The sequence below is a fragment of the Natator depressus genome, chromosome 6, assembly GCF_965152275.1.
Source record: "Natator depressus isolate rNatDep1 chromosome 6, rNatDep2.hap1, whole genome shotgun sequence".
NCBI lineage: Eukaryota > Metazoa > Chordata > Testudines > Cheloniidae > Natator > Natator depressus.
Genome location: NC_134239.1, coordinates 89,669,631 through 89,687,169, shown reverse-complemented (window position 1 = coordinate 89,687,169; position 17,539 = coordinate 89,669,631). Strand labels below are relative to the sequence as shown.

The 17,539-nt window shown below is 52.5% G+C and overlaps 1 protein-coding gene across 4 annotated transcripts in view; it reads right to left on the bottom strand.

Moving 5' to 3' along the window:
* The window catches only part of FLVCR2 (FLVCR choline and putative heme transporter 2), a 57,410-nt gene that overhangs the window by 12,263 nt on the left and 27,608 nt on the right, over window positions 1-17,539 (bottom strand). For all 4 annotated transcript variants that reach the window (XR_012639973.1, XR_012639972.1, XM_074955966.1 and 1 more), the window contains exons 3-9: window positions 15,458-15,598; window positions 9,847-9,914; window positions 8,183-8,286; window positions 2,627-2,737; window positions 1,662-1,767; window positions 935-1,046; window positions 410-465 (exon numbers count right to left, since the gene is read on the bottom strand). Coding sequence is in view for 2 of the 4 variants with exons in the window: in XM_074955966.1 (XP_074812067.1) it covers window positions 410-465; window positions 935-1,046; window positions 1,662-1,767; window positions 2,627-2,737; window positions 8,183-8,286; window positions 9,847-9,914; window positions 15,458-15,598 (698 nt within the window). In the remaining 2 variants the exon portion in view is untranslated. The remainder of the gene's footprint in view (window positions 1-409; window positions 466-934; window positions 1,047-1,661; window positions 1,768-2,626; window positions 2,738-8,182; window positions 8,287-9,846; window positions 9,915-15,457; window positions 15,599-17,539) is intronic.

The following is a 17,539-nucleotide window of genomic DNA, read 5'->3' as shown; positions in this document are numbered from 1 at the left end:
TCCATGTTAAGTGTTAACTCCCTCTCAGCAGAAGCAGCGGGGGTTGTGCACCTCTCTTCCCCCACCTCCCTTATCTATCCCTAGCCATTAATGTAAAAAACAGGACACATGCCTAGTTCTGCAGCCTCCTTGGGGGCCGATGTTCAGTGACACCCAATGAGAGCAGCTCAGAGTATCCACAAACCCCCTACCTGACAGGGCTGAGATCACAGCCACAGGGCTGCAAATGCCAGCAAGGAACTTCCCCTAGCGAGTTTGACAACCAATCATGGGGACAACAGAAGAGAGTCATGGTTATTAGGGTAATGACCCAGAAACAGAGATTCCAACAGGTGGGTAGGGGACAGAGCAGGGGTCACCCTAAGCTAATAGTAGGGACAGAGCCAGAGGGCAAAGGGGATTTACTCACTGTCTGTTCACCATCCAGATTGGCCTGCTGTCTCCGGAGATCGGCCTTAATGAACACTGAGAGGTAGAGGGAAGAGGAGACCCATAAGGACACAACAGAGGACACAAGCAAGTCTCACAGAACTCGGGGTTACACAGGGGCAGCACAGGGTTCAAGGAGACACTGGGGGGCCAGCAGGGGATCCACTGTTCTGAATGAGGAAGATAGGACTTCTACAGCAGTCAGGCAGCAGAGGGAGGCCCTGGCCCAGCCATGAGGGAGCCTCATCTGGCTGAGTCCCGAGCCAGGAGCATGGATGGGGACATGGATGAGGACAGCACTGGGGAAGCTCACACCACTGGAACCTTCAGCCAGTGACGCAGACCAGCTGCCACAACAAGGAAGCATCAGCAGGGTGCTGCTGTTCTGGAGCTTGCTCAGCTGGAGCAGCCCTGCAGGCGCTGCAGTGCGGGAGCTGCCTTCACTCCACGTGTCGAGTCCCACGGGTCACAGTCAGGTGAGGAATCTCTGGGGGAGCTGGTTTACCAGTTATGAAAGTCCCCAGGAGTAGGAAGGAGCAAAGAAAGAGGTTTCCCGCCTGCGTCCCAAAGTGATCGATGATCTTCCCTTGGGCAACGGTGAAAATGATCCCGAAAACCTTTAACACAAAAGTAAGGAATGGAATGGAGCTACTGTACTGTCCTTGCCTAGCCACCATCCCTCAGCCTCTCCTCCCCCCACCCTTTGCCCCTGATTCACCAGGGAAAGACAGCTTACTGAAGAGCTTGCCAGGTCTAATAAGGACTTAGAACCCCCCCAGACTTGCAGCCGTTTGTCCATTCAGCTGAAGCTGGATTAGAAACAAGGGCTGAATTTGGATGACGTGCCTCCTTCTGGCTAGGGGGAGGACAACAGAGCCTGCTGGCTGGAATCTCCTGTCACCCAAGGAGAGGGGGATCCTAAACTGCTGGGAGTGACAGTGCAGAGGGGCAAGGAGCTCCAGCATCCTGAAGAACTTTCTGGGGCAAGGGAGGGGGTGGGAAGCCACTGAAGCTGAAGATTAAATTCCAGTTTTGACAGCAATAAAATAAGAAAACAAAGGCCTGGGGCTGAGGCATGGCCTCTCTCTGGAGCATCAGACGCTCTCTGTGATAGAGCAGGATACTGCAGTGGATTGACCAATGGTCCGAACTGTACTTCTGTGGAACAGGAATCCTCCTGAGCCTAGCAGGGCATTCTAGCAGTGCTGAGCGAGGTGCAGGGGAGAACATACCTGTGCCGATACATTAAGGAGGCCTGAAGATGTTCCTTCTGACTCTGGGTATGTTAATTCTGCCGCAAACTCAAAACCCAGCGGTAGGTACCCTGTCATGAAGAACCTGCACAGCGGTACACAGAAAAGCAACAGTCAGCAGCTGGTGGAGGGAGAAGCAGGGAAAGGACTATGTGGCTCTGATCCCTGTTTCCTCCTAATTCAGTGACTGCACAGGACTGATCCCCCATCATCATGCTATCCCTCCAGCCACCGGATTCACTGACCACACGGCCATGGTCGGAACTCTAGTCCCAACCCACAAATGTTTGTGCCTGCAGCCGCAGTGCAGAAGGCCAGGCCTGAAGGGGCAGGGAGAAGAGAGGCACGCGGGGGGCAGGGAGCCACCTATTGCTGCCAGGAAGTGGGGTCAGCCAGTGGCATCGGAGTCAGAATGTTAATGCTAGCTTGGAAAGTAAAAGCCTGGAAGTGACTTAGATGGTATGCTGCCCAGCCGAAGACTATTTTAGAAACCCAGCTATGACCATGGTTCTCATTCCTTCTCTCCAAGGTCTGGAAGGCCACAGTCCCACCTGCTTCCTGAGAAACATTTCACCATGCTCAGAGGTATCCAGCCTGGCAGAGTGTTCAGAGCCAGCTGGGACAGGGAGGAGTAGTAGGGGCTGCTGCGCATGTCCTTCAGGTCTCCCAGTCAGAGGATCCAGGAGAGACTTGGGGAGAATACACCTTATCCTTCTTCCCTATAGAGCCTGCCCCACTCTGGCCTCTGCGACTTCTGGACTGTGACACCTCTGCCTTCCCTTCTATGCCACTGCAGGGGCCAGAGGGAAGGGGTGTTTCCAGATTAATGTGGGAGGCAGCAAAAAGCCTGGGCTAAATTGGGCAGTCTCTATTCCTTCCTAGGGTCAGCTCCCACACGGGAGGGAGAATAAATTCTCGGGAAAGCAGACTGCATGTGAACTTACCCCAGCATGCCTGCAGTCACAAAGACCACCCAGAGGTGGCCTAGGCTCAGGGTGAAGGTATAGGCCACCAAGCCCCCCAGAGACATGATGTAAACCACCAGCGTCGTCTGCCTGCAAGACAAGGCACAGTCAGGAACAGGCCTTTTTAGCTTTCATTCAATACTCTTCTCTAACCCTTCCCATCCAAGGATCTTAACGCACTTTACACATGCTAGCAAGGGAAGCTTCACAACCCTCCACCTCCCTGGGAGGAAAAGGAGGAACAGCATCTCTCGCGCACCAACAGGGAAAACTGAGGCAACAGAGAGGAAAGGGACTCAGCCCAAGGTCACTCAGTAGGTCAGTGGCAGAACCAAGAATGGAACCCAGGAGTCCTGACTCCCCTGTATCCCAATGGTGCAAGACCAAATGGAAGATTCCCTTGTTTGGGAAGAACATCTCTTCTGTAGAGAAGGAAATTGAGGCAACGTGGAAGACGAGGGATAAGCCTAGGCTCTACCAGAGAATTCCCCATTGCCAAGGGACAGGCTATTAACTAATGTTTTCCAGCAAGAGCTTTAGAAACTGATTCCAGCCTATACACAGAGACCACTTCCCCCACCTAGCAACTGCTTAGCAGCCCAGAGCAGCATAGCACAATAGTTAGGACAGGAAGTGAAAGTGAATTCTGTATCCAAACTAAAACTGATGGAAGTAAAACAATTATCAGCGTTAATAAAAAACTTGGATTTACAAAACAAACATTTAAAAAATTCTATTTTTAATTTAAATCAGATTTTTTATTCACATGTTGCTAGTTCTTTACCTTCTTCCCGTTTTACAGCTTACAATTGCTACGGTAGATGCTCTGTACTTGTTTCTCTAGTATCCTCATTGTTAGCAGAATTTCACATTTTGCATAGAGATTTTTTCTAATAAAAAGCTTCACATTTAAAATGCTAATCTTTGCTGAAAAAACAAGCCAGGGCCTCACCAAAACCCTTACTGTAAGAACACCTCATGCTCAAACACAAAACTGATAAGCAAATCGCCTTTACTATATTTGCAACCAACACCCCATCCTGATATACTGAACTGCCACATGTCAAGAAAGGTGAAATGCTTTGACTAGGCTATACACCATCGTGGTTTGCATACTTTGAAGTCAGTGGGACTTATGCTCCTGCGTCACTTAAGTGCCTAAATACAGCTCTGGAACTTTAGGCTCCTAGTTTTGAAAGTTTTGGCTGGTATGTATAAAAAAGTTCACAATATCTTGGTTTAATATGCAGAAAACAATGAAAAGTTATTTAGTCTAAAACCGAAGCAATTTTGTTTTGACGAGACAAAGATTTTATGTCCCTAAGAGATTTTTTTTTAATTGAAATTATAATTTTAGCTCCTGGTGCTACAAACACTTATGTGCATGTTTAACTGTAAGCACTAACCATTATTTAAATCAATGGGACTATTCACGTGAGTCAAGTTACGCACCTGCTTAAGTATCTGCAGGATCGGGGCCTTCATTTTCAGTATTTGGGATTTTGCTATACTAGTTTTATAAAATTCAAGTAATACCCCTGTCAGTAGGAGCATTTAAAAACAAAACAGCATTTATAATTCAGTTAATCCTAACTTTAGATTAAAAATTAAAAGTGTGGGGGAATGGGGCTCGGCAGGTGGAGTCTGGGTGTGGGGGGGATCAGTGGAAGGGGGAGTCTAGGTGCAGGGACCCTGGGGCTTGGTGAGATGGGAGTCCAGGTGCAGCTGGTTGGGGCTCAGTGGAGTGGGGACCCAGGTGCAGAGGCCTCATCCGGGTGGAGCAGGTGCATGGGGGTGAGGCTCACTGGGGTGGGGGTTTGAGTGCAGGGGGCTGAGTAAGGGGGTGGTCTGGTTGCAGGTCCGGATGCAGGGATGAGGGGGCAGGGGCTTGGCAGGGTCCGGATGCAGGCGGGATGAGGCTCAGCAGGTAGGGCTAGGTGCAGGGGGGGTCTGGGAATGGGGGAGTCTGATGCATTGGGGTTGGACAGACAGGGATGCAGCTCCCAATATAGTGACCCCTCCCGCCGCAGCTGAAGAGCGATGGGGTCAGGAAGCGGGAAGGGGGTGGTGCGGAGCCAGGGAAGGTTTCTGGGGGTGGGTCTGACCCTGCCCTTGTCAATCTGTGCAGGGGGGGAAGTGCACTCTTCTCCACCCCTAGCCCAGCTGGGACTCGCAGCTGAGCCTGCTACAGGGTAGGAGCCACCAGGTGGGGCTGAGGAGGGCTGGGTACAGGGGGTAAGGCTCAGCGGGGAGGAGTGTCGGATTCTGGCTGGGCATGGGGGGGTCTGCCCCAGCACTGGCCCAGGGCATTTGAATGCCCCCCAACCTCTGCAGTGATTTACCTCTCCCCCTGCTGCTCCAGGCACCTGAAACACACGACCCCACTGTTGGGGAGGGGCACATGACCACTCTTGCAGCTTCCCTCTGCTTCCCTGTTAGAAAGTCACTTTTCTGCAGGGTAGCAAAGAAATCTGTGAATTTTGCGCACACACAGTGGGGCAGAATTCCCCAAGGAGTAAACCAGTGGCCTCCCACTATCTAAGTCTCCCGAACCAGAAACTTGAGGGTGCAGGGAGGTTTCTGGTTTCCACCACAGACTGTATCTGACTGGAGATGAAATTACACACAACACAGTGAACATATACCCCACTGACGCACCCTTGGAACCAAGCTAGAGGCCAAAATGTGTTATTTTGAGAGCTGGCCTGGTCTCTCTGCACTCAGAGAAGCTGCCAAAGCTTTTAATTGCTGACAGACCACATTCAGTGAGAGCACAACATGAGCTTTCCAGAATGAAATATGCGCCCCAGATTTAAAAAAAAAAAAAAAAAAAAAACCAAAAAGACAGCAGCTCTGAAACCCTGGGGCTAACTCACAAACCCTCCTGACAGGCAGAAGGAGAGAATGCGTGGCCATTCCATTCCTGGCTAAGGGAGACAGGGAAGCCAACCTAGTGGCATTAGTCTTTCATGCAAATTCAAGGTAAATAAACTTTGAATGCTGCCCTTCCCTACTTTGATAAAGAGGAGGGGGATGTTCACTCTTTTCTCTCAGCTTGGCAAGTGACACAGGATTTGGTAGTTTTGTTTCCTGATTCTCATAGCCCAGCCTTTGGGTCCGTGACACTGTAACACCCCCAACCCCCCATCACCATAGCATCTGACCTCTTGGAAATGGTAATTTAAACAACAGGCTTTTTCAGAATTTTAAATTTATTCTCAGTGGAAAGGTTCTGTTCATAGGGGTTTCTGTAAAACAGCAAATATTAACAGCCTGAACCAGCCCAAGTTCCTGGCAGTGCCCTCCTCACACTAGGCTGTTTATCCTACCATCTCCCTAAAGTTAGTCAGCAGGGTTGCACCGAAGACTAATTTAGCCCACCCCATGCTGGCAATCCCAGCACTAACAAAACACGCTCATTCTGCCCATGACAGCCCTCCGAACAAACTGGGGATTATTTTCACACTGCTGAGAGTGGACTCCCAGCTCCTACTGTGCAACCACAAATCCCTTACACTGTGATCTCTGTGCAGCAATATAGCTCCATTTGGGAGAGTCGGGAATGTCACATGCCATAGCTGTGCCAGTCTGGGCCATGTTGCCAGCATGACAGAGTTGTTAGGGGCTGCAAATTACAGAGCAGCAAAAATGCAGTTAGTGACAGAGTATGTTCCGACCCCCTAGGGTTACAGTAGCCACAGCTGCCAAAAGAAATGCACATTAACCCAGCCCAGCTGCACACAGCCACCAGAAACAGAAGTAAGTGACTAGCCAGCCTATCCAGTGATCATTTGCTCCAGCTTTTCTCCCTGCTCCCCAGTACCCCCATAAGTCCTCATCTGCCATCTCAGGGTTGGCCCAAAAGATCAGTTTCTGCTCTAGACTTGGTCCCTGGACCTGCCAGTACTGATGGCTGGAACTACAGCTGGGGATACCCAAACAAGCTGTGGGCCCTAAACATACCCACCCAGGGGTAGAAGGTCCTGGGAAGTTTTCCCTTGCTGTGGATAGGCCATGCTACCAGAGCCAGAATAAATGCTGTGGTGGGTCCTGGAAGGGAAAGATCATGGAAGCAGCCTTCTTCCCATCTCCTGCTATTAGAATAAAGCCCTGTCTGCTCTGGCCTGCAAGGGAAGCAGGTTACCACCACCTTAACAAAGCCAGTTGGTGCGGGGAAGTTGATCACCTCCTAGCCAGATCCCTAGCTAGCATACGGGGGCTCACTGTAATCAGGCCAGTCAAGGCTCATTGCATAAAGACTGAGTGAATTAGGGTAGCAGAGACTCCCACCAAGAAAGATCTGGCCCCTGGGAAAGCCCCCAGTCTAAAGCTTCAGGCAACACAGGGACCTTTAGCTGTACATTCGCAGATGGCAGCATGTTCTGCCAAGTGTCCCCATAAGTACCAAACCCTAATCTGACCCCAGTTCCCACCCCCACATGCATTGCTCCATCAGACTCTGCCTTCAATAAAGTGTCTCACACACACACACACACACAAAGTGTCTCTGAGCACAGGACTCAATGGACCTTTCACTAAGTAGAACAGAGACTCTCAGATGCTGGTTTGTGAGGCAGAGAACAGGTCTGGTACTGTATGATTCCTCCCACGCTGGGAACTCTCTCAGCCTTGACAAAGCAGCCCTGGGCCATTTCTACCCCTTCTTTCCCAGGGTACTGGGAACCTGACCACAGCCATGCAGGGGCAGAAGACCACACTGCTCTCTCTCAGCTTCCAGACACAAGACAAGACAGCAAGAAAGAAGTCAGACATGGAAGTCTGCCTCACTCTGTTTCCCTGAGAGAAATGCACCCTCAACTTACCCCCTTTCTCCCAAGGAGGAGGGGCTCCCCAGACCCCTGCTCTCCCACCTACTCTTCCCCAAAGAAATCTCCCACACACTGACAATTCATAACCGAACCCTAGCCTTTCGTGCCTATGCAGGTTGCTCTGGCCCTGCCCCAGCTCCCAAAAAGCAGCTCTCCTCCTTTCAGCTCCCTCTGTACAGCCCTTGACAAGACAACTCTGTGTAAGTTCTTATCTGGTGGAAGCAGATGTTTGTCTGTCCACACACAAATAATCTCTACCCTCATGATAGGCCAGACCCAAACCCATTAATCCCTAAACACGAACATCAAAAATAAACCAGAGGCACACAGGAATCCTGGAGAAGTAGCTCCAGTACCTTGTGCATCAAAGAAGGAATGAGTAACTCCAGAACCAAAAAGCGTGGCTGGTATCTCCTGGGCTCAGGAAACTCCCAAAATGAGCTAATATGCTGCTCCAAATTCTTGCTTTTACTGCAGGGTGATTGTTCAGTTGTTCTCCCCCACCCCGCTGCCCCAGACCTGAGGAAGAGCTCTGTAACAAGCTTGAAAGTTTGTCTCTCTTACCAACAGAAGTCGGTCCAATAAAAGATATTACTTCACCCACCTTGTCAAGCCATTGAAAGGCAGAGCTGCCTCCCCTGGGGTTTGCCTTCCATGTGGCAGACAGTAGGATGGAGTTGTGGAGAAACGAGTGCAAGGGACTTACTTGTAGGTTTTGGTTTTATCCAACCAGATGCCAGAAAGCAGAGCTCCAGCCATGCCAGACACTACAATGGTGAGTCCAATTCTTCCAGCATTCACCTCCTCCCCCTGTGGGAAGACACACATCAATACAGGAACTAGTTAATGGCCAACAGCAAGCAGGGAGGGATGGCTAAAAGGGCCTCAGAGGAGGAGATACTAAAGGCCTTTCAAAGCTTGCTGTCCAGTACTGGTCTTTGGGTCAGCTTGTTCAGGATTTACCAGGAATGTAGGGTAACCCCAGGGAAAAGATGCTCCCAGGTATCCCAGTCCTAGCCTTTCCCAGCAGTAGGTGCTTTAGGGAAAGTTACAGAAGTCCTAGCTATGGAGCACTCCCCTCTCCTCCATGGGAAGGCAATGTAGTGAAAGGTGCAGGAGCAATGACTGTCAGGAGGCTCCCAGCTGGTAGTGCTGTAGGGCAGCGGTTCTCAAATCAGTGGTCCATGGCCTTCTGGGGGTCCATGAGCCGATCTCAGGGGGTATGCGAGCCCGAGCCCTGGTGCCCCACAGAGCAAAGCCCATAACCCATCGGTGCAGTTTGGGGGGGCATGAGGGGCTTTGCCCCGCCAAACTGCAGTACCATAACCAGACTGGGGCAGCCCTGGGAGCGGCTCCACACTCCCACCTTCTCCTCTCCCCCCTGCTCCTGGCCAGGTCGGAGGTGGGAAGCTGGAGACGGGCAGTGCAGGGCAGCTGCTGCTGCTCTGGCTGGTGCCATGAAGCGGTTGGCCCTGGCGCTTCCCCGTCTCCTGCTGCTGCTAGTGCCTGGGGCTGCGGCTGCTCCTCAGCTCCCAGCACCCTTTGATTACTCCTGCAGCTGGTAAGAGCGGCCCTGTCGGGGGGACCCAGCTCCAGGACCAGCACAGCCTTCAGGGAGTAGCAACCACACAGCCCCTAGCTGCCCCTCTGCCTGCACCCTCAGCTACACTCCTCTCTGCACACAGCTCCTAGCTATCCCCACCCCGCACCCTGAGCAGTTTCAAACTTTTTGAGCTGAAACCCCACCCCCTTTGAGTTATAATTTTTGGGTGCACCCCCCTGCAATCCTGGGTGGCCTGCTGAGGTGAGTCACGGGGTGGAGTTGGTGCTCCCTCCCCAGACCTCACTGTACAGAGCTGGCCCAAGCTCCGCCAGGTCCCGCCCTCCCCAAAACAGAAGTCAAACTATGCCTATGCCTGAGGCCTGCCCAGGGGCCAGAGTCCGAGCCCTGGTGCCCCTCAGGGCAGAACTCCGAGCGCCTCCCCCTTGGCCCAGTGGCTGAAGCCCAGACACCCTCGCACCCCTCATGCCCTGAAGTTTCTGTAGCATGTTGGAGGGGGTGCTCAGAAAGAAAAAGATTGAGAACTGCTGCTGTAGGGAATAGGGCACAAGCAGTGATTGGGTGAGTTAACAGAAGAAAGCCCAACTGATTATGGTATAGGGGCATAGCCCTTGGTGGAGCTCACCAGCCCAATTCTCTTCCAGCAGAAGATGGTGCAAGGAACAGGGATAGGAGCGCTGGCTGACGCAGAGGAAGCGCACAGTAGCTCCAGTACCAGTCTCTCCCAGCAGGAGGTACTGTTGCACTGTGCCCTATACAAACTTTCTTTCGACAGCAATGCTGTAGGAGAGCATGTCACAGGTACTTACTGGATAGTTCTGGATCACCATGCGGTTCAGCAGAGTGGACAGGGCGTAGAAGCAACCAGTGTTCAAACCTGAGAGGTGGATAAAAACACAGCATATTCACAGCCTGCCATTCTCCTGCTGGGTGAAGAAAGGTTGGGGACCTAGAGAGGGCTCCACTGAGTGTGGATGTTCTAATCCAGAGATGCAGAAGAGACCCAGGCATCAGGCACTGAGAGTGTGAGCACAGTGTTTTACAACGGGGCTGGGGAGCCTGCAGAACAACTGGCTGCCTTCGCCATGTCAGCTAGCAGAGGGGCTACATCTGGAGGGAAGGTGAGGGGCTGCTGGGCCAGCCAAGGCGAGTTCTATCTCAGCTCAGTGATTGGGCCAAACCCTGCAGTCTCAGAGTTGCTCTTTATCTGAGTGGAGGGAGGTCGCACACATTTTTAGAGCTGATAGGGGGCTCAGTGGATCCAGGCCCCAGCACCTCCTCCCTCTAGTACAATCGCTCTTCTCTACCCACTGGGTGGCACAGCTCACAAATGAGCTCTCCTGACCTCCACGTCCTGCCCTAGCATGACAGCCGCAGAATGACTGGCCTGGGCTATGTTGGGGTCAGTAAGCTGCTCACAGTCGGACTCATTCTTGACTGAACTCATTTACCACCTACTCCAACCAGCCAAGAGAGAACTCCAACCTCGCACCCAGAATAGTGCTGGGCTGGCAGGGCCTCCCTTGAGGAGCTCAGATCCAATTAACATTGCAATGCCAAGGCCAGTTACCTAGTGTGAGCTGGAAGAGATGTCCCAGCTGGAGGTTTCCTCACAAAGCGGAACTCGCTCACTCCCCACAGCAATAGCCAGAAGAAGTGGGCTCTTCCAGCCAAGAAGTCCTAGTAACTGAGTAGGAGCTAAGCAGTTTGCTGAGCAGTAACAGCACCTTCCCAAGCCACTATGGGCTCGTGTACTTGGGAAAATATGATCAGTCACACATAAAGCTCACTGATGTCTTAAAGAGATGGTAATGCCAGTATAACCCTACCCCTGTGTGGACACTTTATTCCAGTATAAGAATCGCTTTGCTTTAGTTTAAACCCCTTCCCAAGGGATACAAGCTACACCAAAAAAGCCATCCTTACACCAGAATAAAAGTGTCCACACAGGGGGTCATACCTGTATTACTCTACTGATTTAATTTCTCACCATAAATTAAGCTGAAAAAGCTTTCCCATGTGGGCAAAACTCATAATGGTCAATTCAATCCTCTTCTCAGAAAGTCATGCACATTTGCAACTGGTTTCTCTTTAAGGCTTCAGTGATCACTGTGACAGTGGGTGGGGATCATAGGTTCCACCAGTCACAGACCACACATCCCTGTGCTCGGGATAAACAAGGTTTAAAGTCCCTGTGTTGAGACATCTGCAATCCTTAAAACCTAGTCAAGTGCAAAATTCCCACACCCCCATCCTCTCTCTCTCTCTCTCTCAAAACCTGAGTGAACAGCAGGAAGCACCCCAGGGTACAGAAGAAAGGAGGAGTATAGTAGCCTGAGCACACGATGGGGAGACAGGAACTCCTGAGCTCTAATCCCAGCTCTGACACTGACTCCGCCTCTACAACCTGCAGCAAGTTACTTCCCCTCCCAGTGCTTCAGTTTCCCCCAACAGTAGAGTGGCAACACCCTCACCACGCACACCAATGTTTATGAAGCGCTTTGACCTCAAAAAGCCTTGAGTGGTGCAGCAGCAGCTGGAGGGAAGTTCACATCTCCCCATGTCCAGCCTCTGCCAACACATTGAACTAGGTCATGGTGATGAGTGTGGTACAGGGATCTAACTAGAGTAGAATATATCCAGCAGACAGACACACATAGCCGCAAGGGAGACTGAGCCAGATTGAATGGCATGAACTCCTGAGAGGCGCAGCAGCAAAGGAGGGGATCCGCATGTTATCAGCTCCTGACATGCTCTCTGGACAGGAAACACCCATCCCATTCACTCCAAAAGCCACCTAGTGCAACAGTGAGTTCCAGGTGGGTCAGTAACCTCCAGAGAGATAAGATAGGAGGGACACCAGGGAAAACTCTGCAATGGGAGCCAGCAGCAGGAACATACCCCACAGTGCTGAACCTTGCTCTTCACAAGATTTGGCCCTGGAAGGAATGCGCAGAGGAATCTGACCAGCCTGTTGGCCCATTTCACCCCCACTCTGGAACACAGAGTTTACTAAGGGACACTTCACTGGCTGTAGCTTCAGGGATAGGAAGAAGGAGCATGAAAGGCCAGCACATGTCCTCTACCTACCGTTGTTTCAGCTCAAAGCTGCATGTCAATCAATGCATGTTAACCTATGGAATATCTACTGTAACGGGGCAAGGCCAGATGGCTATAGAAAAGTAGTGGGAGATAGATATATTAGCTCCAGGCTAAACAAATCCCTGGTACCAGGATAAGTGAAATGGCAGCTACTCCAGGTTAATTAAGACACCTGGGGCCAATTAAGAACTTTCCAGAAGACAGGGAGAAGGCTAGGTTGATTGGGACACCTGAAGCCAATCAGGGGCTGGCTGAAACTAATTAAAAGCCTCCCAGTTAGTCAGGTGGGGGTGCATGTCAGGAGCTGTGGGAGGAAGTTGTGCTGTTGGAGTGGCTGAATAGTACACACCATATCAGGCACAAGGAAGGAGGCACTGAGGTTAGGGTGAAGTGGAGCTTGAGGAAGTGAGGGCTGCTGTGGGGGAAGTAGCCCAGGGAATTGTACGTGTAATGTTTCTAAAAGCTACCATAGCTGATGCTATTAAGGTCCCTGGGCTGGAGCCTGGAGTAGAGGGTGGGCCTGGGCTCCCCCCTTTTGCCCCCTGATTAATCGAGACTGGGGGACAACAGAGACTGTGCAAGGAAGGATAACTTCTCCTCACCTCCCTTGCTGGCTTATGATGAAAATGGCTCAGTAGACTGTGACCCTTGTCCCTAGAGAGAGAAGGGTTACGGGCAGGGTCACAGTGAGCCTCTGAGGCTAGCGAAATCTGCCAGGAAACATGGGACCCACGGAGACAAGGACAGAACTTTGTCACACTACACACATGAGCAATGCATTTATACCAACCTAACCCCTGGGGTAGACAGCACTATTTTAAGAGGAGGGCTTCACCCATCAACATAGCTACCGCCTCTCAGGGAGGTGGAGTACTCTCTGATCAGTGTAGGTAGCGTCTTCACTAAGCACTACAGTGGTGCAGCTGCACCCATGCACTGCTGCAGCGCTGTAAGTGCAGACAAGCCCTCAGACATGCACAAAGCACTTCATTGCTTTGGACCCTCTAAGTCTCAGTCACTTTATCTTTGTTGTTAGGGAACTGAAAGTCAAGGGTGAGTCAGGCAGAGCCAAGTGAGCAGAGGAGAAAAAAAACACAAGCCAAGAGGAAGAGAAGTTGAAGTGTCAAAGTCACTAAACAGCCTTTTCGAATCCCCCAGTGACTCTAGAGCAGGGGTGGGCAAACTACAGCCTGGGGGCCGCATCTGGCCCTTCAAACATTTTAATCTGGCCCTCGAGCTCCCGCTAGGGAGAAGGGTCCAAGGTTTGCTCCACTCTAGTCAGGGAGCGGGGGTCAGGGGCTTGCCTGCTCTCTGTGTACCGTGGCTCTGCACAGCTCCTGGAAGCAGTAGTATGCCCCGCTCTGGATCCTACACATAGGGGCAGTCAAGGGGCTTCGCATGCTGCCCCCGCCCCAAGCGCCACCCCCACAGCTCCCACTGGCCGAGAACCACGGCCAATAGGAGCTGCAGGAGTGGCGCCTGCAGACAGGGCAGCGTACAGAGCTGCCTGGCCGTGCTGCCGTGTAGGAGCCGGAGTGGGGGACATGCCGCTGCTTCTTGGAGCTGCTTGAGATAAGCACCACCCAGAGCCTGCACCCCTGACTCCTCCCAAGCTCCTGCCCTGATCCCCCTCCGAACCCCTTGGTCCCAGCCAGGAGCACCCTCCTGCACCCCAAACCCTCATCCTCAGCCCCCACCCCAGAGCCTGCACCCCTAACCCTCCGCACACACAGCCTCCAACACCCTGCCCCAGCCCGGAGGCCCTTCCCGCACACTGAACTCCTCAGTTCTGGACCCACCACAGAGCCTGCACCCCCAGCCAGAGCCCTCATCCCCTCCTGCACCCCAACCCTCAATTTTGTGAGCGTTCATGGCCTGCCATACAGTTTCCATACCCAGGTATGGCCCTCGGCCAAAAACGTTTGCCACCCCCTGCTCTAAAGGGAGAAATTATCCAAGGAAGAACAGATTCTAAAGAAACTCTTCACACTGAGAGGCCCTTCTCATCACCAGTACTGGGTCGCTCTAATTTGTAACTGATCCCTTCCCCTTCTTCACACTTACACCCACACAGTTTGATGGGCACATCAAGGACAGACTTTCAGCCAGCGTCTGTATCTGATTTTCTCAGAGGGCATCAGACACAGAACAATCCTGGGACTGTCTCCAGCTCCTCGATATGAAGCTCGGGGGCAGCCGGATGGGAGAGGAGAAGAGAAGGTGCAGTACAGGACTAAGTGATCTGGGAAATGACAGGAGTAACCTGGGATATCTGAGGGTCACTTCCAGAAAGCTCTACTGCACTCCCCAGGGAGAAAGGACTAAATGACCTAGTAGGCCTTTTGCAGCTCCAAAGCGAATATCACACTGTCCCCATCCCTTGTTAATCACTCAGATGTTCCATTAGCTACCTGTGTTGGCAGAAAAACCTGTGAGGGGGCTGGAGATCCCTGACTGTGCTCCAGACTGCAACCAGAAGCTTTCCCTATGTACTGTGTATCCCATTATTTCCTTCTCCTGAGGGGCTCTCCAACAAGGAGCTTTCTTTTGCCAGGCACTGAGAACAGAGCCAGCCTATGCCAGAAACCATGTCACAGCTAGAACCAAGTGTGACACATTCACACACAGAACAACAACTTCCTAGAGTTCCCTGCAGCTGGCTAGAATACATCCTACTGGGGTACAGAGGCCGCTGTTCACCGCTTGGGTGGGTCACTAGAGGCACTGAGCACAGCCAATAGGCCATAGCAAAGTCATCCTCCCCTTCTTACTAGGGGAACTGCTTCATCAGATTACAAAATTACAGTGTCAAAAGCAGAACCTGCACCTCAGGCCCCCACCATACCCATGCAAACAAATCAAGGGGCCCATTTCTGAGAGTGCTGCAGAGGGAGAAGTGAGCACCTGACCCAGACTTAGCAGGACAAACACAAGCAGAGGGGACCTTAACAAACTCCCTCCCTCTGGCTTCTTTGGGGTGGGGGTTTCCTGGAGACCACAAGCTATGTCCATACCCACTCTAGTCCCTCCACAACCCCTCCCCCCTGCTGATTCCACAGGGTCTCTTGGAGGCCACACACTTGCCAAGAGTTTAGCAGCTCTTCACCCATATTATAACTGAGCAGGTTATTCCAGATAATGACTTGCTCCCAGATCTGCCTGGGGGAGGGACTGTGAGCAAGGAAGATTTTTCTCCTGCTAGCAGCCCAGGCCAGATACTGGTCAGCACTGCCAAGGGAGGACCCATTCTGGCACACACAGTAGCAGGAAGATCTCCACCTTCACCTGTCACTTAGCAGAGCCGAGACTGGACCTTACCATAAGCGACTATCAGCAGGACAAAATTGGTATTGCGGAGCAGCCTGAGGATGGACTGCACGTAGGAATATTCCTCAGGTGGCTTCAACTGGATCAAGGCCTGGGCCCGGCTTGGGGGAAACGGGGGCCTCTCCCGGAACACTGTAAACAAACAGAATGGACCTGTCAACAACAGGGCCTCAGAGAATCTGGGCCCAGAGAGTTGGGGAAATGTTGTGGGGTGAGGCAGGGAAACCAAAGTTTATAAAAACACGCTCCTCCCTGGTGCTCTAACCTTCCCATGTGAGCTTTCTCATGGACGCAAAGGGAAGGAGTGCCTCTAAGATAAAGCAAAAACAACGGGGAATCACATTGCTTTTGCTGATACAGACTAACACAGCTACCACTCTGAAATCTAAGATAAAGGAAACTCCAGCACCACTAGCTCCTACCCTCAGAGGAAGCAGCTGGGAAAGTCATTGCCTGTCAGTTGAAATTTTATAGCTGTTCAATGCTCAGCATTGGGTTGCCAACAGTCTAATCGCACAAACCCAAACACCCTTGCCCTGCCCCAAGGCCCCGCCCCTCCCCTCCCCTGTCCCTTCTCCAAGGCCCTGCCCCCCACTCACTCCATCCCCCATCCCTCCGTTGCTCACTCTCCCCAACCCTCGCTCACTTTCACCCAGCTCGGGCAGGGGGTTGGGATGCAGGAGGGGGTGAGGGCTCTGGGAGGGAGTTTGTGTGCAGGAGGGGGCTCAGGGCTGGGGCAGGGGGTTGGGGTGTGGGAGGAGTTTGGGGTACAGGAGGGGGTTCAGGACTGGGGAGCAGGTTGGCGTGTGTGACAGGGTGTGGGATCCAGGAGGGAGTTTGGGTGTGGGTGGGTGGGTGTGGGAGGGGGCTCAGGGCTGGGGCAGGTGGTTGGGGTATGAGAGGGGGTTTGGGGTGTGGGCTCCAGCAGGGCGGCACTTACCTTGGGCAGCTCCCGGAAGCGACTGGCATGTCTGGCTCCTAGGCTCAGGGGCAGACAGACAGCTCTGCATGCTGCCCCTGCCTGCAGTCACCACCCCCGCAGCTCCATTGGCCACAGTTCCCATCCAATGGGAGCTGCAGAGTTGGCGCTCAGGGTGCAGGCAGCATGCAGAGACCCCCTGGCATCCCCTGCACCTAGGCAACAGAGGGATGTGTTGGTCACTTCCAGGAGCCATGTGGAGCCAGGGCAGGTAGGGAGCCTGCCTTAGCCCCGCTGTGCCGCCGACCTGACTTGTAGCAGCCTATTAAAATCTCCTGGATCGGTTTCAGTAGCCACTGGGAGATCGATTCTGGGAGACTCCAAGCCAATCCAGGAGGGTTGGCAACCCTACTCAGCAGTGGTGCCAGCCACAGAGGGCTAACAGACCTATTAACATCCCTGTCTACACAAGGTGATAAGCTGCCAACTTCAAAACATGCAGTTGGGCGTGACAGAGTGAGAGGGATGTTGGAAATGAAAAACATGGCCAACCCAGTGCCCTAAGGTGGAAGCTGTGCTGTACCAGATTCCACTCCAGACCCCAGGCTCTCACTCCCTGGCCAGGCTTGGTGCCTTAGAGAATAGTGTTCTGCTCTGCTAGGTCAGAGACCTGGTTTTCATTCCAGGACCCAGGCTTGTCTGGCCAACCTCCCTAGAGGTGGTTATTTATATTAGGGCAGTGCCTAGGAACCCCAACCAAGGGTCCCTCTGTTCTAGGTGCTGTATAGACATAGAAGATAGATAACAGTCCCTGCTCCACAGAGTTCACAATCTGTTTGTCAGGCAGGGCACAACAAGTGGATGAAAGATGAATGGGCTGAGGGGCGATGAGGTTACAATAAAACAGAACTCAACAGGTCTCAGATTAGTGCTTTGCTTTGCCAGGCTAGAGACCTGGCTTCCATTCGCTCCCCTGGATGGCTTTGTGGCTGGGGAGGGGTCTCTCACCTCTAATCTAATGGTTTACCAGGCTTCATTACACCACTCTCTGCCCTTAATCCCTTCTCCCACCCACCCATTACTGGCTTCTCCCCTGCCAGCTGGGCACAGCGTGTTCCTGTACCATGGCATGGCCCTCTGTTCTCCCCTGAGAG